The sequence below is a fragment of the Amphibalanus amphitrite genome, unplaced genomic scaffold (assembly GCF_019059575.1).
Source record: "Amphibalanus amphitrite isolate SeventyFive unplaced genomic scaffold, NRLGWU_Aamphi_draft 000103F_arrow, whole genome shotgun sequence".
In the NCBI taxonomy this organism is placed as follows: domain Eukaryota; kingdom Metazoa; phylum Arthropoda; class Thecostraca; order Balanomorpha; family Balanidae; genus Amphibalanus; species Amphibalanus amphitrite.
The window spans coordinates 1030027-1050951 of record NW_024881598.1 but is presented as its reverse complement, the minus strand read 5'-3'; the positions used below and the strand labels follow the sequence as shown (position 1 = coordinate 1050951).

The 20925-nt window shown below is 47.8% G+C and overlaps 1 protein-coding gene across 1 annotated transcript in view; it reads right to left on the bottom strand.

Annotated features, from left to right (window-relative positions):
• Nucleotides 1-14447, bottom strand: part of LOC122380662 (potassium channel subfamily K member 13-like) — a 30271-nt gene extending 15824 nt beyond the window's left edge. Inside the window, exons 1-2 of the mRNA XM_043364026.1 lie at nucleotides 14074-14447; nucleotides 1528-2294 (exon numbers count right to left, since the gene is read on the bottom strand). Coding sequence (XP_043219961.1) covers nucleotides 1528-2294; nucleotides 14074-14431 — 1125 coding nt within the window. The 5' untranslated portion in view covers nucleotides 14432-14447. The remainder of the gene's footprint in view (nucleotides 1-1527; nucleotides 2295-14073) is intronic.
• Nucleotides 14448-20925: the final 6478 nt, after the last annotated feature.

Sequence of the window (20925 nt, the reverse complement as noted above, 5' to 3'; positions counted from 1 at the left end):
CAAGAATATACGTTTGCCCCTCCTCCAAAAGTTTCTTAGGGAACGATGCCTCCTCTGCCACCCCGTATCCGTCGCCCCCGTAAGCGGTCACTGAAGGCCTGGGTTGCCGCTGCGTCACGTTGACGCTTATAATGCCTCCAAAACTAGGTTGAAGAGAGGAAAACTTCAATTGAACGTGAACGCTTGCCATTTAAGAAAGGCAACGTATGATAAAGTATATGGGCATCTGGTTACATCTTCAGATGATCGAACAGAATAATCAGGTATATGATTTGTCTAAGCTTTGTCACAAATTATGGGGGGGGGGGGCAAAAAGATACTTTTGCCCCCCACGAGTTTGCCAGGGGGGGGGGCAGCTGCCAGCTTTTAGCCATATATAACTGGAAAAAGTCTCAACTCAAATCTAGCCTAGAGATGTCGCTAGTTGGTGGGCCGATTCGTGTAATACACTTGGCGAATACGCGCCCCGAGCGGCAAGGCCGCTGAGGCGGCGGCCTCCTCTGATTGGTGGATCGGTTCATGTCACGTGACGGTGGCGGCGCGGGGTTTGACTGCGTTTGCGTGGTCACTCTGTTCTAAGCCACCCGGTCTGACGCAGGTCAACAGTGTTCTCGTTTTGAAGTGTTTTTGCGTTTCCCACCCACCCACCACCATTTTTGGGGCTTTCTGTTTACACGCACCACACTCTCAAATAAAGAAGTGTTTTTTCACAAAATGTGTTTTTTTCCCCAGCTAGGTCCCCGTTTTTTTTCTAGCTAGAACTTCTTCCGGGTGAGGACACACACGCCAGGGTTTCTAGTTTGGGTGGGGACACCATTGCGCCGCACGGGGGGAAAGGTGGCGGCCCGATAGCAGGGCAGTCTTGGTGAGACTTGTATACTTGCTTAGTTGCTGGTGTGTTTGTGTCGTCTTCATTTGGGCTGAATATAACAATAGCTCCTGTTCGTACAGCTACAGTGTTTTCCTGGAAGGATTTGGTTGTAGGCTTTGCACCGAGGTTGGTTACGCAGAGCATATTTATTGGTATTTTTATGTTCGCTGGCAGCTCGAAGGGGAAGGGGAAAATACATACCTACATACATATTACATGCATACATAGTACATACATATATACCTACATACCTACATACATATACTCGTATACATACCCTACCTACATACATACACACATAAGTGACATAACATACAGACACAGAAATCAGAGAGAGAGAGAGAGAGAGAGAGAGAGAGAGAGAGAGAGAGAGAGAGAGAGAGAGAGAGAGAGAGAGAGAGAGAGAGAGAGAGAGAGAGAGAGAGAGAGAGAGTGAGTGAGTGAGTGAGTGAGTGAGTGAGAGAGAGAGAGAGAGTGAGAGAGAGAGAGTGAGTGAGAGAGAGAGAGTGAGTGAGTGAGAGAGAGAGAGAGAGAGAGAGAGAGAGAGAGAGAGAGAGAGAGAGAGAGAGAGAGAGAGAGAGAGAGAGAGAGAGAGAGAGAGAGAGAGAGAGAGAGAGAGAGAGAGAGAGAGAGAGAGAGAGAGAGAGAGAGCTCACCCGGTTAGCGTGTAGCAGCTCGCGGGGAAAGATGACGCCGTCGGCGGCGCCGGCGTCCAGCTCCTCCCTGGAAGAGGCCGACTTGAGCGGCGGCGCGTCGGGTGAGCGGCGCGGCGTCGGCAGGCTGGCCAGCCGGCCCCCCGAGTTGCCCACCTTGGCCGATAGCGGCCGCAGCGCCGACGGCACGCACCAGCCGTCCGCGCGCCGGATTAAGTAGTTCAGCAGCTGCTTGATGATGATGGAGACGATGTTGAACAGTGAATACATGCAGCAGACACCAACCACCGTGATGGTAAAGTTGGCCACGCCGTACCAGTGGGCGGCGCCGTAGAACGGGTCCGGCCGGATGCCGGCTACCATGTCCCCGAATCCGATTGTCGCGAAAGATACAAACGTGTAGTAGAGCGCGCGCACGTAGTCCCAGCGCTCCATGTGCGCGTAGAGCGCGGCGCCCAGCTGGAGCACCAGGCTGGTGCACACCAGCAGGTACAGCAGCACCCAGTACACGGACGGCTTCCACTTGGCGGTGCAGGAGGGCTGCGAGCAGCCGCTGTCGGGCCGCGAGAGCCGAGAGGCCGGCCGAGAGCCGGCGCCCGGCTGCCGCTCCAACTGCCACCGGTGGTACAGACGCATCACGTGACTCAGCAGCGTGATGAACCGCTCCAGGAACAGATTAAAGAAGAGGATGCCGCCGGCGCAGCCCAGGATGCCGTACAAAATCAGACAGACGCGTCCGGTGGTGGTCTGAGGGGCCGTCCAGCCCCAGCCTGACAGAGACGCAGCTGGGTCAGAGAACGCACTCAGCCACAAACACGACCAGAGACGCAGCTGGGTCAGAGAACGCTGACTCAGCCACAAACACGACCAGAGACGCACTGACACAAACGGACACCACAATTACACACGGACAGCAACGGAGTCATTCTTGGATACATACAGTAAGATATCTATTTATCTTTTATATTTGTCTATTATTTATCTATTAACCCGCGCCCGGCTGGGGGTCCTGGATTTCCACGCCCTGCTGGGGGGGGGGGGGGGTGTTTGAACACCCCCCCCTTGTAACTCGGCTCCTGGGCCACGTAGCGATACGCGAAAGGCGGCATTCGAAAGAGCGTAAAAAATAATGACGAAATCACTTCGGTCAATTTTTTGGTCAGGTCAAATGTCAGGTCACCAGAGGTCATTGAAGGCAACATTTCGCCGATTTCCAGGTCGAATGTCGAAAATTTCCAAGAACCCAACGCATAACTCGGGAACCAATAGAGCTATAGCGCCGCGGAAAAGCGCATTCGATAGCCCTATTAACGCCCTTTCTGAGTAATTCTCTAAAATTTGACCTAACTCAACGGTTTTGCCTGCAGGGGGCAAAAACTGCAAAAATAGCCGATTTTTTTCGGGAACAGTTTTTCTGCAATAACTTTTGACTCAAGCCTTGTACGAGCTTACTTTACCGGCATCGTGTTCCTCTCGTCAAGACGCATCGAATGAACTATAACTTGACCTTGAAAGGTCAACTTGAAAATTTGACCTCAGGTCAAGGTCATGACCTGACCGGAAAGGGTCATGTTGCATATCAGTCGATCCGTATCGTCGAGCTGAACACATATAAGGCGTTTTCATCGCTCTAACATGCCTCTATCAAAAGTTATCTGCGAAAAACTGTTAGATACCATTCGTGTCCTAAGATGACCTCAGGGCATAAACAAGGGTCACGGACACCATTTTCATGTTCAGTGTGTCTAAACCACTTGTACTTCGGTGTTTGGGAGTGTTTATAATGTCTTTCGTCCAATAGAGGCGCATTTCAATTTTTCCCCCATTGACTTATAATGGGGAGGTCGCAAAATTGACCTGACCTTAGGTCATCGATATCAAAATTCTGAGATAAACAGTTTGTACATGCCATTACTTTTAGCAATCGCTGAAAGTTTCAAAGCGATCGGTCACTCGGTGTAGCTATGACAGACATTGAAACTTTTTACGAGGTGAGGTCACTTCAAGTGACCTGGTGACCTGACCTTGAATGAACTTGGTCTGAAATTTTCACAGCATGTGTAGAATTGATGTATGATAAGGTGTACAAAAAACGGCGGCGCTCCGCGCCGCCGTTTTTGAGATATTCGCGAAAAACCAAAAGGGGGGTGTTCAAACACCCCCAAGCAGGGCGCGGGTTAATTATATCATAGATAGTAGCATAGTAAGCTGATCAGAAACAGACAACAACACAATCCTCAAGCATATCCAGTCACTGGCCGATCCAGAAAGGCCGTACTGGAAACTGCGGGCAAAGTTCCTTATATACGAGGTGTGTGTCCCAAAGGAGTACCGGGAAGCTACTTATGAAATGAGAGTTAAGAGACCCACGAAGATATTACTCATAGTCCCATTTTAATTAGCCCCAGATAACTTATTTTGCTACATAGGTACCTAACTTTTGTCCCACATCACCTGGAAGGCCAAATCTGTGCTCAATGTGTTCTTTGGACATTTTACTTTAAATTCCACTCCTCAAATTCTTTCACTTATGATCGGACTCCCAGCTAGGAAGTGATTTGTGAAGCAACTGCAAATGGGGCATTTTGCCCCAACCCCAGGGCAAAACGCCCCACGGCCTGAGGCAAGAAGCCCCATACTCTAGCTTAAAGATTAAACATGGTAGTTGACTAAATGTTATATGAAAGATACGTTAGACCGCTGGAGGTACGGCACTGAAGTTAGCACCTTCCATCCTATCAGGTGTTCAGCTATGACACTATTGTATGAGCATGTTTTTCACGTGCCTCATAAGACCAAATAATAAATTATTGCAATGCAAATCAGTTAACAATATACTTCCCTTGCCATACAGTTGCTGAGAAAAATACATATAAATGCATAGAAACTTGTTGTTCGCCAGCTACCAAACATTAGGAAGTGGGTAGTCCGAACAACACATGAGGTAACTGGTAAAACGCCCCATGGGGCTTTTTGCCCGCGACCTACTGGGGCGTTTTACCCCATCACGTAGTTCGGTCAGCGAACAACGCCTTGCGCTCCAGCAAGACATAATTTAACACGAACCAACCCGGCATCATAAGCGTTAGACAATAGTTGTTCGAAATACATAAAAGTTGTTAACTTGATGTGGACCACAAAAAACGCGATTATGCATTATCAGATAACCAAACATAAAAATCACTCAAAAAACACATTTTTGGCTATATCTCCCTAGAGAGTTATCACAATTTCTTTCCAGTCTGCTCATATAATGATCATATAGTGCACGTTTGTGAGAAGAGAGGATCTTTCCCCAGAACCCTGCCAGTTCCGAGAAACATCGGCGAGGCGTTTCACCTCGGCGGAGCGACTTGCCCCGGTCTACCCTACGTGTGGACAAAAGTACGTCACGGACAAAAGTACGTAGAGCAAATGTACGTAGGGTATAAAGTACAGTCACCAGCAGTTGCTACCCATCACCCCCGGACGGTGGGGGAGCAAGCTACCACCGCCCCTGCGAGACTAGCGCCGCCATGCGCCAAGAAGTGGAAACACCACGTGACTGAGGCCACGTGAGGGCAGGGTCACGTGATGGAGGGGCGGAGCATAGTAGCTTTTGCGCCCGACACTAACTGAAATGCGGCGCTGTGATTGGGCGCCTTAGCATGAATGAAGCCCCGGCGCCAGAATCAGCCGTTCGCCTTATATGGAAAGTGAGCCTTTGCGTTTCACTGTTCTGTATTGGTTTGAGAGCCACGGCACCATAGGAATTGTGAGCCCCTTTGAACGGGTCACCGCCCGAGGCACTGAGGCGACGGCTGTGCCGGGCAGTCTCGCCTGGTGGGAGAGGTGGGCCAGGGAAAGTGCGATCGAGCAGCCACTGGGACGTGGATTGGTATTATCCAACCGCGACAAACGATGTCAGCAGCCTCTTCTCGTGTCATCGACAGTGTATATGACACGAAAAGCTAGACAACGTGGGCAGTGCCCAATCAAAAGCTACTAAACGATCCAGTTAAGAAGTTGGCGAGGTAGCCAGACCAAATAAAAAGTTTTTAATTCGATTCTGTTTGACAAGTGAGTAGTGACATATAAGCCCGCTGTGATGGACCAAAAAAGGAGCTGAACAGTCCATACAACTTCTAAAAAGCTCAACGGTTTAAAAATTCAAAAATAAATGTTAAAATTCATCCTGCATGTTTAAACTCTGGTCCGGCGCTGGCAGTAAGCTTATATTGCCACTTGCAATTCCACTACGTTGTAATATAACCAAGAGTTCTGTGAGAGCAGCAACTGAAAGCCCCGTTGAGGGGGAGGGCGGCGCGAAACGGCCCCCTCTCTCCTTTTCAGTCGATATCTCCCTAAAGTATAGCAAATGTCGCCACCAAACTTTCAAGACCTCTCCGGGCATCATTTTTACACCTTGTGACCAAATTTTTCCAGAGCTCTTATGAAAGGTTAGTCACAAATGACGTCAGAGGGATGCCATGTTCTGTCATTTTCGACCCAATAAAAGGTTTAGCGGGAAGAGCTGTCACGCTTACAGTTTTGAAGATAACGAAAAAATATTCAGATCAAAAAGATGTTAAATAAACAGCGCTACCAAACTGCTAACTCTTATTTCCAAACAAAAATTGATTTTGACCATCAAAAGAAAACTATAGAAGTTAACACCCCGAAAATACCAACAACTTTCAAAATTAAAACTGAAATATATGTTATAAAACTATCTGCTCTAGATATGCCAAACTTAAACTCGATAGCTCCATCTCTAGCAAAGTTATGGAAAAAAAACTACTCAAAATTTATTACGTAAAATTTTCAAATTCAATTTTTAGCCGTCACAGAACATACAAAGCAAGCCAAAGGCCACCATTGGATTTCCTGTGATGAGCTGCATCGAATAGATACCCCTTTTATGCAAAATATCAACTTTGAAATTTGACCTTCTTTGACCTGACCTTGACCTGACCTCCACCATAATGTAATCTAAACTGGCCCCAATGGCCGTCTAGCTCACACCATTGAATTCTAAATGTAAAATTGGCCATAAAACATGTATCACACGACCCTAGCATAGTTGGGTTCATATTGTGACCCTTAGTGACCTGACCTCTGTGAACTGACCTGGCATCAATGACCTCTTTAGGCAACATATGTATTAGACAACCAACGCTTCATCGATGTTTTTCGATAACATGCCTTTTATTTAATGTGTTAACTGACTGTAACGCATTCCTTAGACTAAATCGGTGAAAAAATGCGACCTTTGACCTGACTTGTGACGTCATGGGTTGCACCTAGGTCAACGAAACCTGGTAACAAGGTAGTTACCTGGTGGGGCTATCGAATGCTCTTTGAATGTTTAAAATCGGTCGGTAACTTTCCGAGATCTCAGGTGGAGGGCGAAACGGCTGCAACACCCGATCAGGTGGTAGGGTCCGCCAATAGCCCAAGAGGGCGCGGAATATTTATTCACTCATACAGTGTCATTTATATTTAGAACACCTTTCTCACGCCATGACATGGTCCTCTCGTAATAGAACGAGATGAGGAGTGTTTTCACGCCTCCTTATGCACGGCTCTAAGTTTCATTGAGCTGTCAACTGTCAGCGGTTTTCGGACAATGAAGTTCTTAGTTCTTACTGAATCCAATTTTATTTCAAACGATTGTCACTGTGCTAGTTTTCTTCTTATACGTTTTTGAAAAAAAAAATGCTGAAGAAGTCTTTGATAGACGAAACCAGTCCCCTTATTCTTTTTCTAATTGTTTTTTGAATATATTCGTAGACTACTGACTCTTTACTACAAAATTTGAGAATGTTTGGTATTACTTTGACCCGAACGATGTGCAGCTGAATTTTCCCTCTTGAATGATTATGGGCAGCTCGCGCTCAACCTAAACTACCGACAAGCAGAAGAAAATCCGATACAAGCCTACCTCAATCCTCTCACCTTATTCAACCGTTGAAACGTTAAAGGCATTTGTTCAGTCCGAGTCGCTATGTCGACCACCCGCACCGTGCTGGGGGGAGGCGTTTTTACGCCCTTCCCCCTCAGGTTTTTCGCAAATATCTAAAAAAAAACGGCGACGCGATGCGTAGCGTCATTCAAGGTCAGGGACCGATTCGCGTTGGCGCACTAAGGCCCTAGTGACACTTGATTTCAAGCGTCACTATGCGATTTCGGTTCGCGCTGAGCCACTAGCCGATTGGTGTAAAATACCGCTTAGTGTCACTACATTCAAGTGTCACTTGGCCGCCTAGTCTTACTAGCTTCCTAGTGCGCCATCTCGAATCGGCCCCAGGTCACGGTAACGTCAAGTGACCTTACCTCAGAAAAAATTCGAAAGCTCGTTGTAGCTACACCGATTGAGCGATCACTTTAAAACTTTCAGTGCTTGCTTAGGGTAACAGTATGTATAAAATGGATACCTCGGATTTTTTTTTTATGTCTGTGACCTAAGGTCAGGTCAGTTTTGCGACTGCTCCATTAGGTATAAGTCAATGGGAGAAAATTGAAATGCGCCTCTTTTGGACGAATTTCGTTCTACACCCTCTCAAACATCGGTCCATAGGTAAACATGACACACTGAATCGGAAAATTGCACCTGTGACCCCTGTGTGTGCCCCTGAGGTCATTTTAGGACATAAAAGGTCTTCAGCAGTTTTTTTTTTTTACTTTTGACAGAGACGTGCTAGAGCGGTGAAAACACCGTTGATCTGAGGTAAAATTTGAGGTCAATCAGAGCGGTGTCCTCTGGGGGCTAAACCGTTGATCTGAGGTCAAATTTGAGGACATGTTGGCAAAAAAAAAAACGTTAAAAGAGCTATCGAATGCGCTTTTCCGCGGCGCTGTAGCTCTATTGGTTCCTGAGTTAGCCGTCGGGTGTTCGAAATCGTTGAAATCAACAAAATTTGACCTTTGATGAACCCTGGTGACCTGACCTTTGCCCTGACCTTAAAATGACCGAGTGTTTTCCTCCTTATTTTTGACGCTCTATCGATTGTCGCTTACCGCGTGTCGCTACGTGGCCCAGGAGCCGAGTTAGACGGAGGGGCGTAAAACGCCCCCCCCCCCCCAGGCACTCGATGGAAAGTTCATGCCACCAACACGGCGGCGCGGGTTAATTGTTAAGTTAGCTAGCTTCTGTTGTAAGCTGTGGAGTCGTGGACCTGATCTTGAAGGAACTGGGCCTAACGTTTTCATAGCAAACGTAAAAAAATGTTTAATAGGTTGTGCAAAAAATAGCATCTTTTATGAAACATTTGCGAAACCTTCAACACCATCCCCAGACCCCATTAGTGCCGAGCTCCCAACGACGACCATAAAAGCGTCCCCATCCCGTCATAGGCGGCGGAACGGGGAGGGCACCGGGGCACCGTGCCCCTTTTGATTTTGGCATTTCAACATTAGCCCAATGAGCGTTGCATGGAAATAATAGGACCAAAAGTCGGCAGTGCCCCCCCCCCTTAATTGAAGGTGTTCCGCCCCTACTGCATCCCGTCAACGTGGGTTTATCACAAGGATGCTAAGATTTAATTTCCAATCCGAAGCTGTAATGATGGGAAGCAAATTTGCATTTTACATGTGAAACAAGCTGATACAACTAAATATTTCCTCTCTCGCTCCCTCTCACTGATTTACCCATTGCCCTCTTTCTCATTTTACCCTCTCTGGTTTTCCTTTTCAGTTTTTTTCTCTCTCTCTCGCTCTCGCTCTCTCTCTCTCTCTCTCTCTCTCTCTCTCTCCCTCTCTCTCTCTCGCTCTCGCTCTCGCTCTCTCTCTCTCTTCGCTCTCCCTCTCTCTCTCTCTCTATTTCTCTCTCTCCCTCTCTCTCTCTCTCTTTCTCTCTCTCCCTCTCTCTCTCTTTCTTCCTCTCTCTTTCTCTTTCTCTCTCTTTCTCTCTCTCCCTCTCTCTCCTCCCTCTCTTTCTCTCTCTCTCCTCTCTCTCTCCCTCTCCATCTCCCTCTCTCTCTCTCTCTCTCTCGCTCTCTTTCCTCACAATATTCTCGGCTGTCACAGCGTTGTAGGACTTGTTTCAAGACAGGTCCAGGCGCTCCCCACTCCGCAGGCCCCAGCCCACACGGCCCAACCGCTCAAACACCCTCCGGCGGATGACCTCTGACCTCGGCGACCTGACCCCAGCCGACCGATCGCGTCCCTCTCCACGCCTCCGCCCCGCTTCCCCCACTACAGCTGCGTAGTAGTTGTAGCGTGTGCAAAGGTCACGTGACATTATTTACTTCTGCGGCTTGTTCGGCTGACAAGAGATGGCACTAGTGGTCTGTGGATCAGAGGCGGGGCTAGGTTCTACGACTTCTTGGGGCACACTTTAGGGCAGAAAAGAGGTTTTTTGGCTCCCCATCCCAAAATGCTTCGAATATACAAAAACAAGTTAGATATTCGAAAATCGGAGGACCAAACGGATCGTTTGACGTATCTTGCGCGACTGACAGTTGATCGGTCTTCAAACTACTGAACAAAAACGAGGTGATTAGTAGCAAGTGCTGGTGACTGTACGTACCCCACCCATGGGGTAAGTTGATCAATGTGTAATACCTTTCTTATCTATTTAATGAGCATTTGTTACAAGGCATAGCAAAATTTCTCGATGAGTAAATGGGCGAAATGGACAAAGCTATATTATTTGGTATAAGAATTTATCATGAGTTCCCTGTAGTATGGCAACAGAGCAGCAATAAAGAAAAAGTGGCTCAACTTACACTACTATACCCTACTTCTAGCATACGTACTTTATACACTACGTACTTTGGCATACGTGCGTACGTACTAGAGTTGCAAAGTTTTCCCAATGGGCTGCTACCGGCACCGCCCCGCCCCACAAAAATTTTCTGGGATACCGGCATGCTACCACGCCCCAAGCAAAAAAAACCGCCAAATTACCGGCATACCGGTAATTTGGCGGTAATTTTAATACGGCATATGGAACTTTTACCACAAAATGTATTTTGCAGTGGCTAAGACTGCTGTTATTACAATTCAATAGCCTCTTAGTGTCCAAAGTTTGAATCATATGCTGATAATTTTTTTGTGTGCAAAATCAAAAATACCGGCATGCTACCGGCAAGACATGCCAGATACCACGAAAAAACCTGCGGTAGTGAAAAATTACCGGCATGCCGGTAGTGCGGTATGGAAATTTTGCAACTCTAGTACGTACTTTTGGCATACGTACTTCTTACACTACGTACTTCTGCGTACGAACATTTGCGTACGTATTTTTGGGATACGTACTTTGTACACCACGTACTTTTGCATACGTACTTTTGCGTACGAACATTTGCGTACGTACTTTTGGCATACGTACTTTATACACTACGTAGGTACTTTTGCATATGAACTTTTGCTTACGAACATTTGCGTACGTACTTTTTGGCATACGTACATTTTACACTACGCAGTTTTGCCTACGTACTTTTGCGTACGAACATTTGCGTACGTACTTTTGGCATGCGTACTTTATGCACTACGTACTTTTTCATGCGCACTTTTGCGTACGAACATTTGCGTACGTACTTTTGACATACGTACTTTATGCACTAGGGGAGACCCGGGAGGCATAGGCCGGTTTTGTGAAAAGACAATTTTCTTCCAGTGGGCAGTGGCTAGACCCGGTTTTTCACTCTGTGTACGTGAAATTGCCTTTCGCTTGCAACGTGTGCCTGATATTAGGCATCGGGGATCAACTACTTTGTCTCGAAATAACTTTCAATACATCATGTGCTTTTTCGATCCATCAAAATACACCGGGAGGTATGGGCCATGGCTCGGGAGGTATGGGCCGGCGCCATGTTTCATATTCTTTTCTCGATAATGAGAACAATATTCGTTGCTGTTATCTACCTTGATCTCTCTTAGAGCCCAGGGACCGCATAAGCGGCCAACAGCTTACTTCATGAAGGTCACTTGGGCACATATGTATTTTGGTTAACTCAATCATGCACCATGAAATAAGATCAATAATATTTTTTCTGTTCGAATGAAATTTGAAACTAAATTTTCGACCTTGCGCGACAAAACTAAAACCTATTGACTGGGACATTCAATGAAAGCATGTTTTTATTTATTTAGGATCAACGGGGTGGGTGGCCCGAACCTCCCGGTTAGGACGCCAGAATGTGCGTAGCATCTCAGGTCATAATCTTGCAAGAAAGCTTCAAATTGTCTATCCAGTCATAATTTCCATACTTTAAACTTTATGTTAGCGATGGTCTGACATCATAAAACGAGCCTGGTTCAAATTTATCATGAATGTTCTGTATGTACCGTATTTAACTCGAAGAGGGCAAAAACAGTTTATCACCGCTCATTGCCAAAGAAGATTGAGGAAGATTTTGAAAATCACGTGGGTTGTATAATGGATGGCTGCTACCAGTTAACGCCGTCAAATGTGTAAAAAACACGCATCACTTCTTCAAAACTGCGATGGCCCATACCTCCCGGGTCTCCCCTACGTACTTTTGCGTACGAACATTTGCGTACGTACTTTTGGCATACGAACTTTATCGCCTACGTATATTTGCGTACGAACATTTGCATACGTACTTTTGTCCTACGTACTTCAGCGATACGTACTTTAGTCCTAAAATCCATTGGAGTCCAGCACTCTACCAACCGAGCTAACAAGGACCCTGACGCTGCCGCTCTTAATAAGCTTCGATACTCTGCACAGGTCGGTGACATAGTCTGATGCGTTTTATGGCGTTTTACGGCGAGGTGGCTGGGAGCAAATTTGGTGTGAAATGAAGGTAATATACCACGTTTCTTTGCAAAATTTTCAGAATAAGTGGGAGGGCAAAAGCAAGACAATACGCTGGAATGGGTTTTCCAACGGCGACATGCACTTTTTATGATCGGCGATTGCGGCCTTGTGTCGGCCGTGTGAGCTGACGTCACGCGCACAGTCATCGCCACCTCTGGAGCGGCTGACGACATAGTCGAGGGCCGAGTTTGACTACTTGGGGGGGGGGGGGGGGGGTGCCAATGCGATTAGAAATGTGTCTATACGCAAGCCACGGCCGAGAGCTGTCGATTGATGGTTGAATCATGCCTGTAGGTGGTGTGTGTCGACCGTGGGAGGGGACAAACTGAAACCCTTCACTTATTATTGATTTTTGATTACTTTTTTGATATTAGGGGGTCGAAATCGGAAAATTCCAAAAATACGAGATTGCAGTTTTATAACCCTGTTAATTATACACATTTTATGTCTTGAACAATTTTTCTCTATCTTCAAAGCTGTAGGGCTAAGAGCTCTTCCCGCGAAACTTTTTTGGGGGGTCGAAAATGGCAGAACATGACGTCATTTGCGGCCAACCTATCACAGCCTCTGGCATTTTCTGTCACAGTGTGAAAATTGATGGCCGGAGGGATCCTAAAAGTTTGGTGACGATAGGAGATTTAGGAGATATCGTCGTTTAGGAGATATCGTCGGAAAAGGACAGTGGGAGGGGTCGTTTCGCTTCGCCCCCTCCCCTCCCTACGGAGCGCGGGTTAAGCGTGTGAGACAGCTGGTGTTGAATGATCTAAGGCACGGATCATAGAAGTGTGAAGATATCCGCGCCGCTAGATGGCAGCCCGCTCCGCGGGTACACCGATAACAATGGGCAGCGGGGGGAGTTGCCTATCCGTTCTATGATCCGTGTCTAAGGTAAGTGGTGGGAATGATAGAAGGGGGGCTTGCAATGATAAGGGGTTAAGATTGCACCGCCTTGCTGCAGCACTGGGGGTGCGGAGAGTTGAGAGCTGCTGCTGCTGCATGGGAACTGGGAAGGGAATGGCCAAGGCCATGACAACCCGCTACCGGACGACGTATGTACCTAAAGTCAATGGGAGACAATTGAAATGCCTTTCTTTTGACCTAAAACACCCTCAAACATAGGGACACTGACACACTGAACCGACAATAGCTTTTTTTTTGACAATAGCTTTAGATAGAAATATGCTAGAGCGCTGTAAACACCATGCATGTGTTCAGCTCAACAATACAAATCGAATGGCGTGCAATATGAACTTTTCTGTGACCTTGATATGAGGTCAAATTTATAACCCTCGCACTTATAGGGGGCGGGGTCGAGGAGACCCCTCACCTTGTTTTTTGCGAATAAGTCACGCAAAAGTGGCCGATCGCGACGAAACGTTCAGTACCCTTGAGGACTAAATTTTACTCCAACCCTAGAAAATTCATGAACTTGACTCTAATGACCTTTGACATGTGACTGATTTCTCGAGACCATGTTTGGCCTGAATCGCGATTTTGCGTGTCAGCTCACATTATCCGCGCGTTTGCAGTATTTTTATGGTTTCAAGCATCACCTCTGTGATGCTTGAAACCAGCCTCTGTCATTTCCATATAGGTGGTATAAATGTGTAGGTACTATTTTTTTAGATAGAAATAGGGAGAGAGAGAGAGAGAGAGAGAGAGAGAGAGAGAGAGAGAGAGAGAGAGAGAGAGAGAGAGAGAGAGAGAGAGAGAGAGAGAGAGAGAGAGAGAGAGAGGCGAGGGAAGCAGCGGTCAATGTGCCGCGGCCACGGCCGGCTCACCGATGGTGGAGACGACAGTGCAGCAGAAGTGGAAGCTGCCGGCTAGGTCCCACTGGGCGCGGTGGTGCAGCAGCCCCAGGCGGTCGGCCGTCAGGTGGGCCGCCAGCAGCCGCTCCACATCAGACAGGCTCGGCGAGCCGCCTGCCGTCAGGTTCCGCCGAAACTGCTCGTAGAGGCTGCGGTAGGCGCGCTGGGCGTTCAGCTCGTGGTCGCGCTCTGCCCACTGGAAGAGCGCGGCGCCCGCCAACAGGTAGAGCAGCAGCGCCGCTCCAAGCAGCACGAATCGACTGTTGTCCTCGTTGAGCCGCAACCGGCCGCAGCAGCCGGCAGAGCGAGCTCCGGCCGCCGGCGCGTGCATGCTGGCCGCGCGGACGACGGCCGGCCGGCCGGCCAGCGAGGCCGGCCGCTCGAGCTCGGTCAGCGGCCGCGCGGCCGGCACCCGGTACGGCGAGCGGAGCGGCGCGCGGCTCCAACCGGCCAGCCAGCGTGGCGACCTGCAGCCGCCCAGCCGGCCCGCTGTGGTTTGGAGCGCCGCGCAGTCGGTCTCCACGTCGGGCAGCGCGTCCTCACCACCTGGTTTGGGCCGGTGCGCCGCCGTCTCGCCGGCTGCGGTGAGAGCTCGCTGGCCAGGCAGCCGCCGCGGAGGGAGGCGGCGTCACTGCCAGCTCGCCGTCCACCGCGGCGGGGCAGTACGAGCCGCCTGTTGCTCGCTGAGCCGAGTGGTCGGCCGTTCAGGGCGCGATGCCGTGCGCCGATCAATCAGTGGCGCCCACCGCTATCCGCCGGTGCCCAATGACGGACGACCGCTATTAATAGCGCAACCATCGACCTGCCGTGCCACGCTGTGTTGAAGCGAGTCCCCTGGTCGCCAGGCCAACAGATGGCCGCAGCCTCCGGGCCGCCGCATCGCTCCCGAGACACCGACCGGAGCGCCTCCCACATGCCGCGCCCGAGCCACTCCGAGACAGGGTGTGAGCCGGGCCCGAGCCACTCCGAGACAGGGTGAGCCGGGCCTGAGCCCTCCGACAGGCCGGGCCTGAGCCCTCCGACAGGCCGGGCCTGAGCCCTCCGACAGGCCGGGCCTGAGCCTTCCGACAGGCCGGGCCTGAAAGCCTCCGACAGGCCGCGCCGCGGCTGCTTGATGGACCGAACTAATAGTATTCTTCACATGCATCCTGCACATTTAGTACATGTATTTCTGGTTCTAATTCCGATTAAAGTCTTAAAAATAAAAATAAAATGCGACGCCCAGCTTTTGAATAGCACTTGGCCAGGGCATATTCTATAACCCAATTGACTGAGGTCTTCAGAGAAGACCCATCTCCAAAACTAATGGTCCGATTGTCCAAATAGTTAAAAAGTCTCTCGGGCTTCTCATTCGCTCATTTCAAACCGGATCTAAAAAAGCCAAATTCAATACGAAATCTCTGTTGGCTGCGTACTGCGCAAACGTACGTTCTGTCCTTGAGTTCGGAACGGTCATTTGGGCAGGCGCAGCCACTTCCCACACAGTTCGCGTCGATCGGATTCAGCACAAGTTTCTCCTCTGGTTAATCCACCACTGCAACAATCCTTGCCCATCACTTACCTATCCAGATTTATCCAAGCATTTCCGTGTCCCGTTCCTTTCCTCTCGAAGAGCCCAACACGACCTCCTGTTCCTAAAGGGTCTGTTCTCTGAGAAACTGAACTCTGAGATACTCTTATCCCGATTCCCCTTACGCGTGCCTATCCGACCGACGCGCACTGCAGCACTGTTTGCTGAGAGTCGCGCCCGAATCAGCACGGTCCAGAACGGGTTGGCCTGTCGTGTCGCGAGAGGACAAACTCATTCCTCGCTCATTCCAAAGACGACTTTTTCACGGCCAGCTTTTTTGCGTACATAGCTCATGTCATCAAATACGTTGCGAACTTACCACCACCTCCGGGCTACTAGTCACTGTTGGTAGGTGATTCTTATTGATTTTACATTTTTATGATTTTAAATGTCTGTTTTTAATGTTTCCTTATATTTTTCATTTCACTTTATACATTTTTACGTGTTTTTAAAGTACCTACACATCGTTTATCTCTCAGTGTTCATATTTACTGTTTGTTCAGTTATTCTGGTTTACCTTGTATCATGATTTCTTTCCCACCTTACATGGGATTTTAAAACTCATGCTCAGTGGTCGTTCACACATTTTTTCTTCATATTTTCACTTCATTGCCTATTTCCTTGTATTGTTCATTGTTTTCTATTTTAGTTACATGTGTATCTGCGTTTTTTATCCGGGCGTGTGTATGCTGCCTGTGTGTGCCATATTTATTGTTTTTAATCTTGTGACTCCGTCTTTTAGTGGGTCAGGTGCCTGTTGACGGTCTGTTGAATAAATACAAAAAAAAAATACAAATACAAAGATACCAAGAGTAGGGCAGGGGGCGTCGAAGTCTAGTTCCTACCAACCTGGCACTCCCATGCCTACGTCACCACGAGGACGCCCGAGGGCATTTACATGTTGAAGATAGGGAAATTGCCATAGTTTAGAGCTGCCTGAAGGGCAGCCTTGAGATTAATGATAATGTAAATGTGTGCAAATATGATCATCAACATGTTATTTATCCAAATCAAGGGCCAATTAATGGATAACTTGTCACGTTTTCCAGTGGTGATGCGCTAACTTTCGTGGTTCTTGCAGCCAATAAGGGTGTTTCATAGTGCGATTCAGCCGTATTATCGACTTTAATGCCATAAACCGCCACGGAACATACGATTTGCAGCTTCCTGGCGTGATAGCTGCCAGTAGGGCTCCGGAGTCGGAGTCATGAAGTCGGTCGGAATTGACAGTTCTGACCTGACTCGTCGAGTCAGAGTCAGAGTCGATTTTTAAAGCTGGAATCTGAGTCGGTCACCGAAATTCGATCCCCTCCGCAGACCTTTCAGGGTTCCGTAGTCGGAGTTGTAGTCGGTCGGAGTCGGCAGTTCTGACCTGAGTCGTCGAGTCAGAGTCAGAGTCGATTTTAAAAGCTGGAGTCTGAGTCAGTCACCGAAATTCGATCCCCTCCGCAGACATTTCAGGGTTCCGTAGTCTGGAGTTGTAGTCGATTGGAGTCGACAGTTCTGACCAGAGTCAGAGTCAGAGTCGATTTTGAAAGCCAGAGTCGGAGTCGGAGTCACCAAAAATCCATTGCCTCCGCAGACCTGCTAGGGCTGTGAAGTGTGGAGTCGGAGTCGGTCAGAGCCGACCTTTGAAATCAGTCAGTTGATTTTTGAAAGTCTGAGTCAGAGTCGGAGTCATCAAGAAACCCATTGACGATCCGCAGTACCATGCGGTAAGGGCGCTGCCGATCGATGCCCTGAATTGCCTATGAATTGAATGAATAGATGACAATTAAAGGTAGGTACCTTCTATTATTCATCCCCTGCCACTTGGAGGACTTACTTTTAGTAGAAAAAGACGCATTATTGTTTGTTTGTTTGTTTATTTATTGACAAATATTTTTTTTTTAGCAGTTTATAAGGATACAGACACAAAACACAATGATAGCACCTCGCTGGTGCAAATCATTGCTAGATAGATGTTGAAATGTGTTGCCATTGAAGAATCTACTGATTTTCCTGGCGACTCTCATTTTCAACGTTAGGCGGCACGGGCGGACATCGATAGCAGCGCCTCTATCGGTCACTAGGGAAAGCTGGGCTGTAGGCGACGAAATACCGGCTGAGTTGTCACAAGTTAAATAGGTTTATAGACATCCGTCTTGTGAAAAAGTTGAACTTTTGCCTTCAATATTTCTACAGGCAATTTTAGAAGAGCCTTCACATAGATTACAAAACCGTTTAAATTATTTTATTCACTTCAAGCCTTCCCTATTGTTCTTGATGATGCGGGAACTATTTCTAATTAGTGCTTCTAGCTTAGTAAAAGAACATATTGTGCAAACGACGAAAAAAGCATAAATGGAAGATTTTGAATGCAATTTTCTGTAACAAATAATGGTAAATTCTCTACACATCAAGGAAAAGGTGCATGCTAACTGATAATTTAAAGTTCTTGGGGCCAGTTGGTTTCTTCTTTTCTTACGTCGCCCCAATGGCCGCGAATACACTTGTGATAACGCCTATCGAGTAACTACTGGTCTTGTAAGATCACTTGATTGCTCACCGTCTGGCGTCTTCCAAGGTTTTCTGAAAGCTAATCAAACGTTACCATGGCTGCTCTTGATTACATGGCGCTTGCTGGTTCTGGGTTCTTAATTGGTGGTTCTTGCGTCTGATCCTGGTGCTTCATGCTCCATCACATCACATTGAATTTATAATCTAATGGAACAGACACTTTTACCTTTTATTTCACTATCAGTCGACTTGCATTTACCCCTGTGGCCTGCTCGCCCTTTTATTTCCACGCTAGAATCTACCAATTATTGAAAAAGCCTCGGATAAAAAAGCAAGAAAATTATGTCAAGTTAAATAATTGAGACGGTCCTAGAACACCAGAAAAAAATTCAAAAAGCCTGTCCATCTCACTTCCCTCACTTTATAACAAAAACCAGGCAGCAAAACATGCGAAAGAGTCCTTAGCAACGCCCTAGCAACGCATTTGTCTGAAGTGCGCAATATGTGTCACATCTGGAAAATTTAGTAGCTACTTGATTATTCAACTAGAGTTGGACTATATAAGCTAGGCTTTTATATAAGAAATAAGTATTTGCTTATTGAATTTATAGCAACTGGTCGCTTAGATTCGAAATAATGATTTATTACAGAAAAAGCTTGTTTGCGACATATTTGTAAAGAAACAGCGGAAATAGCTTTGACTCGTGCGCTATTCTAGTTCATTTTTGGTAGAAAACTTCGTCCAACCTTATGTTTTAGGGCCTTGGAGTAGGGGAGGCCCGGGAGGTATGGGCCGGTTTTGTGAAAAGTCAATTTTCTTCCAGTGGGCAGTGGCTAGACCCGGTTTTTCACTTTGTATACGTAAAATTGCCTTTTGCCTGCAAATTGTGCCTGATATTAGGCATCTGGGATCAACTGTTTTGTCTCAAGATAACTTTCAACAAACCATGCGCCCTTTCGATCCATCAAAATACACCGGGAGGTATGGGCCATTGCCCGGGAGGTATGGGCTAGTGATGTCAATTACAGGAAATCGGAATACCGATACCAAACCAAATACCAACCAAAACCATCAGGAAATACTGAAACCGAACCAACTTGAGAAGATGAGGAAAATACCAACCTTTTACCGATTTTTCAACCTTGTATACATTAGCAAGGGTTCATAATACCAACAAAATACCAAAAACAATCGGATTGAAATACCAAATACCAACTTGGTATCGGTTTGGTATCGGTATACCAAAAAGTTCGTATCCGATTGACATCACTAGTATGGGCCGGTGCCATGTTTCATATTCTTTTCTCGACAATGAGAACAATGCTCGTAGCTGGTATCTACCTTGATCTCTCTTAGAGCCCAGGAACCGCATAAGCGGCCAACAGCTTACTTCAAGGTCACTTGGGCAGTGGGCACATATGTATTTTGGTAAACTCAATCATGCTCCACAAAATAAGATAAGCAACATTTTTCTGCTCGAATGACATTTGTAGTTACATTTTCGACCTTGCGCGACAAAAATAAAACTTATTAAAGTGGATATTCAATGAAAGCATCATTTTATTGATTTAAGATCAACGGGGTGGGTGACCCGAACGTACCGGTTAGGACGCCTGAATGTGCGTAGTATCACAGCTCATAATCTTGGAAGAAAGCTTCAAATTGTCTATCCAGTCTTAATTTGCATGCTTAAACCCTCGCCGGCACAGGCCATTTTGAGTCCTTCGACGGCACAAAGTCCATTTTGAGTCCTTCGACGGTCGAAATTCTTCTCCAAAAACTCAGTCAGTACGGCATTGAAATCTCCTGGTTCGCCGCCTATCTTCAGGGACACACTCAGAGTGTGTCTCTGAACGATGGGTCCGGATGCAGGGTGCTGTCTCGGCCGCTCGCCAACAACATGGGTGTCTTCCAAGGTTCTGTACTGGGTCCGCTCCTGTTTACCGTCTTTTCTAATGACTTGTCATTACACGCTGAGGGAGCACTCGTGTACCAGTACGCCGACGACACCCAGGTGTTGGTGAGCGGCCCGAAGGACGACCTCAGGGACTCACCTCGCGCATGGAACGCTCCTTAGAATTACTCAGTCGCTGGTTTATCTCTCATGCTCTCAAGGTCAACGCTAACAAAACCCAGCTCGCCGTCTTTGGCAGTCGTCAGAATCTCCGATCACTTCCGGACATTGAGGTAAATTTTTGCAACGTAGTCTTGAAACCACAAGCGGAGGTGAGAAACCTGGGTGTCGTCTTCGACAGTGCTCTATCCTGGGAATCGTATGTGTCCGAGCTGAGCCGTCAGTGCATGGGTGTATTGATCGGCCTATCCCACTGTCGACACTACCTTCCCGATGGCGTCATCAAGGTGTTGGTGACTGCGCTGGTGCTCTCGCGGATCGGATACTGTCTCTCGGTATACGGAAACGGCACGCAAAAAAAAAAAACTTAGACAGGCTCCTCAAGATACTTAACTTTGCGGTGAGAGTGATTTTCGGCAAACGTAAATTCGATCATGTGTCCGATCTGCGGGAGCAGCTGCGCTGGATGATGCCACGGCAGATGATGGAGGCGCAGACGCTGACTCTCGCGTACAAGGTGCTGCGGTGGGGCGAGCCCGAGTCACTGGCTGATGCGTTTACTCGCTGCCGCGATGTGCGTCAGAGGACGACCAGGCAGGACGGCCTCTTCCGCCTACCCCGGCCGAGGACAGAGGCCGGGAGGCGCCGGTTTGCTTACCGCGCGCCGTCCCTATATAACTC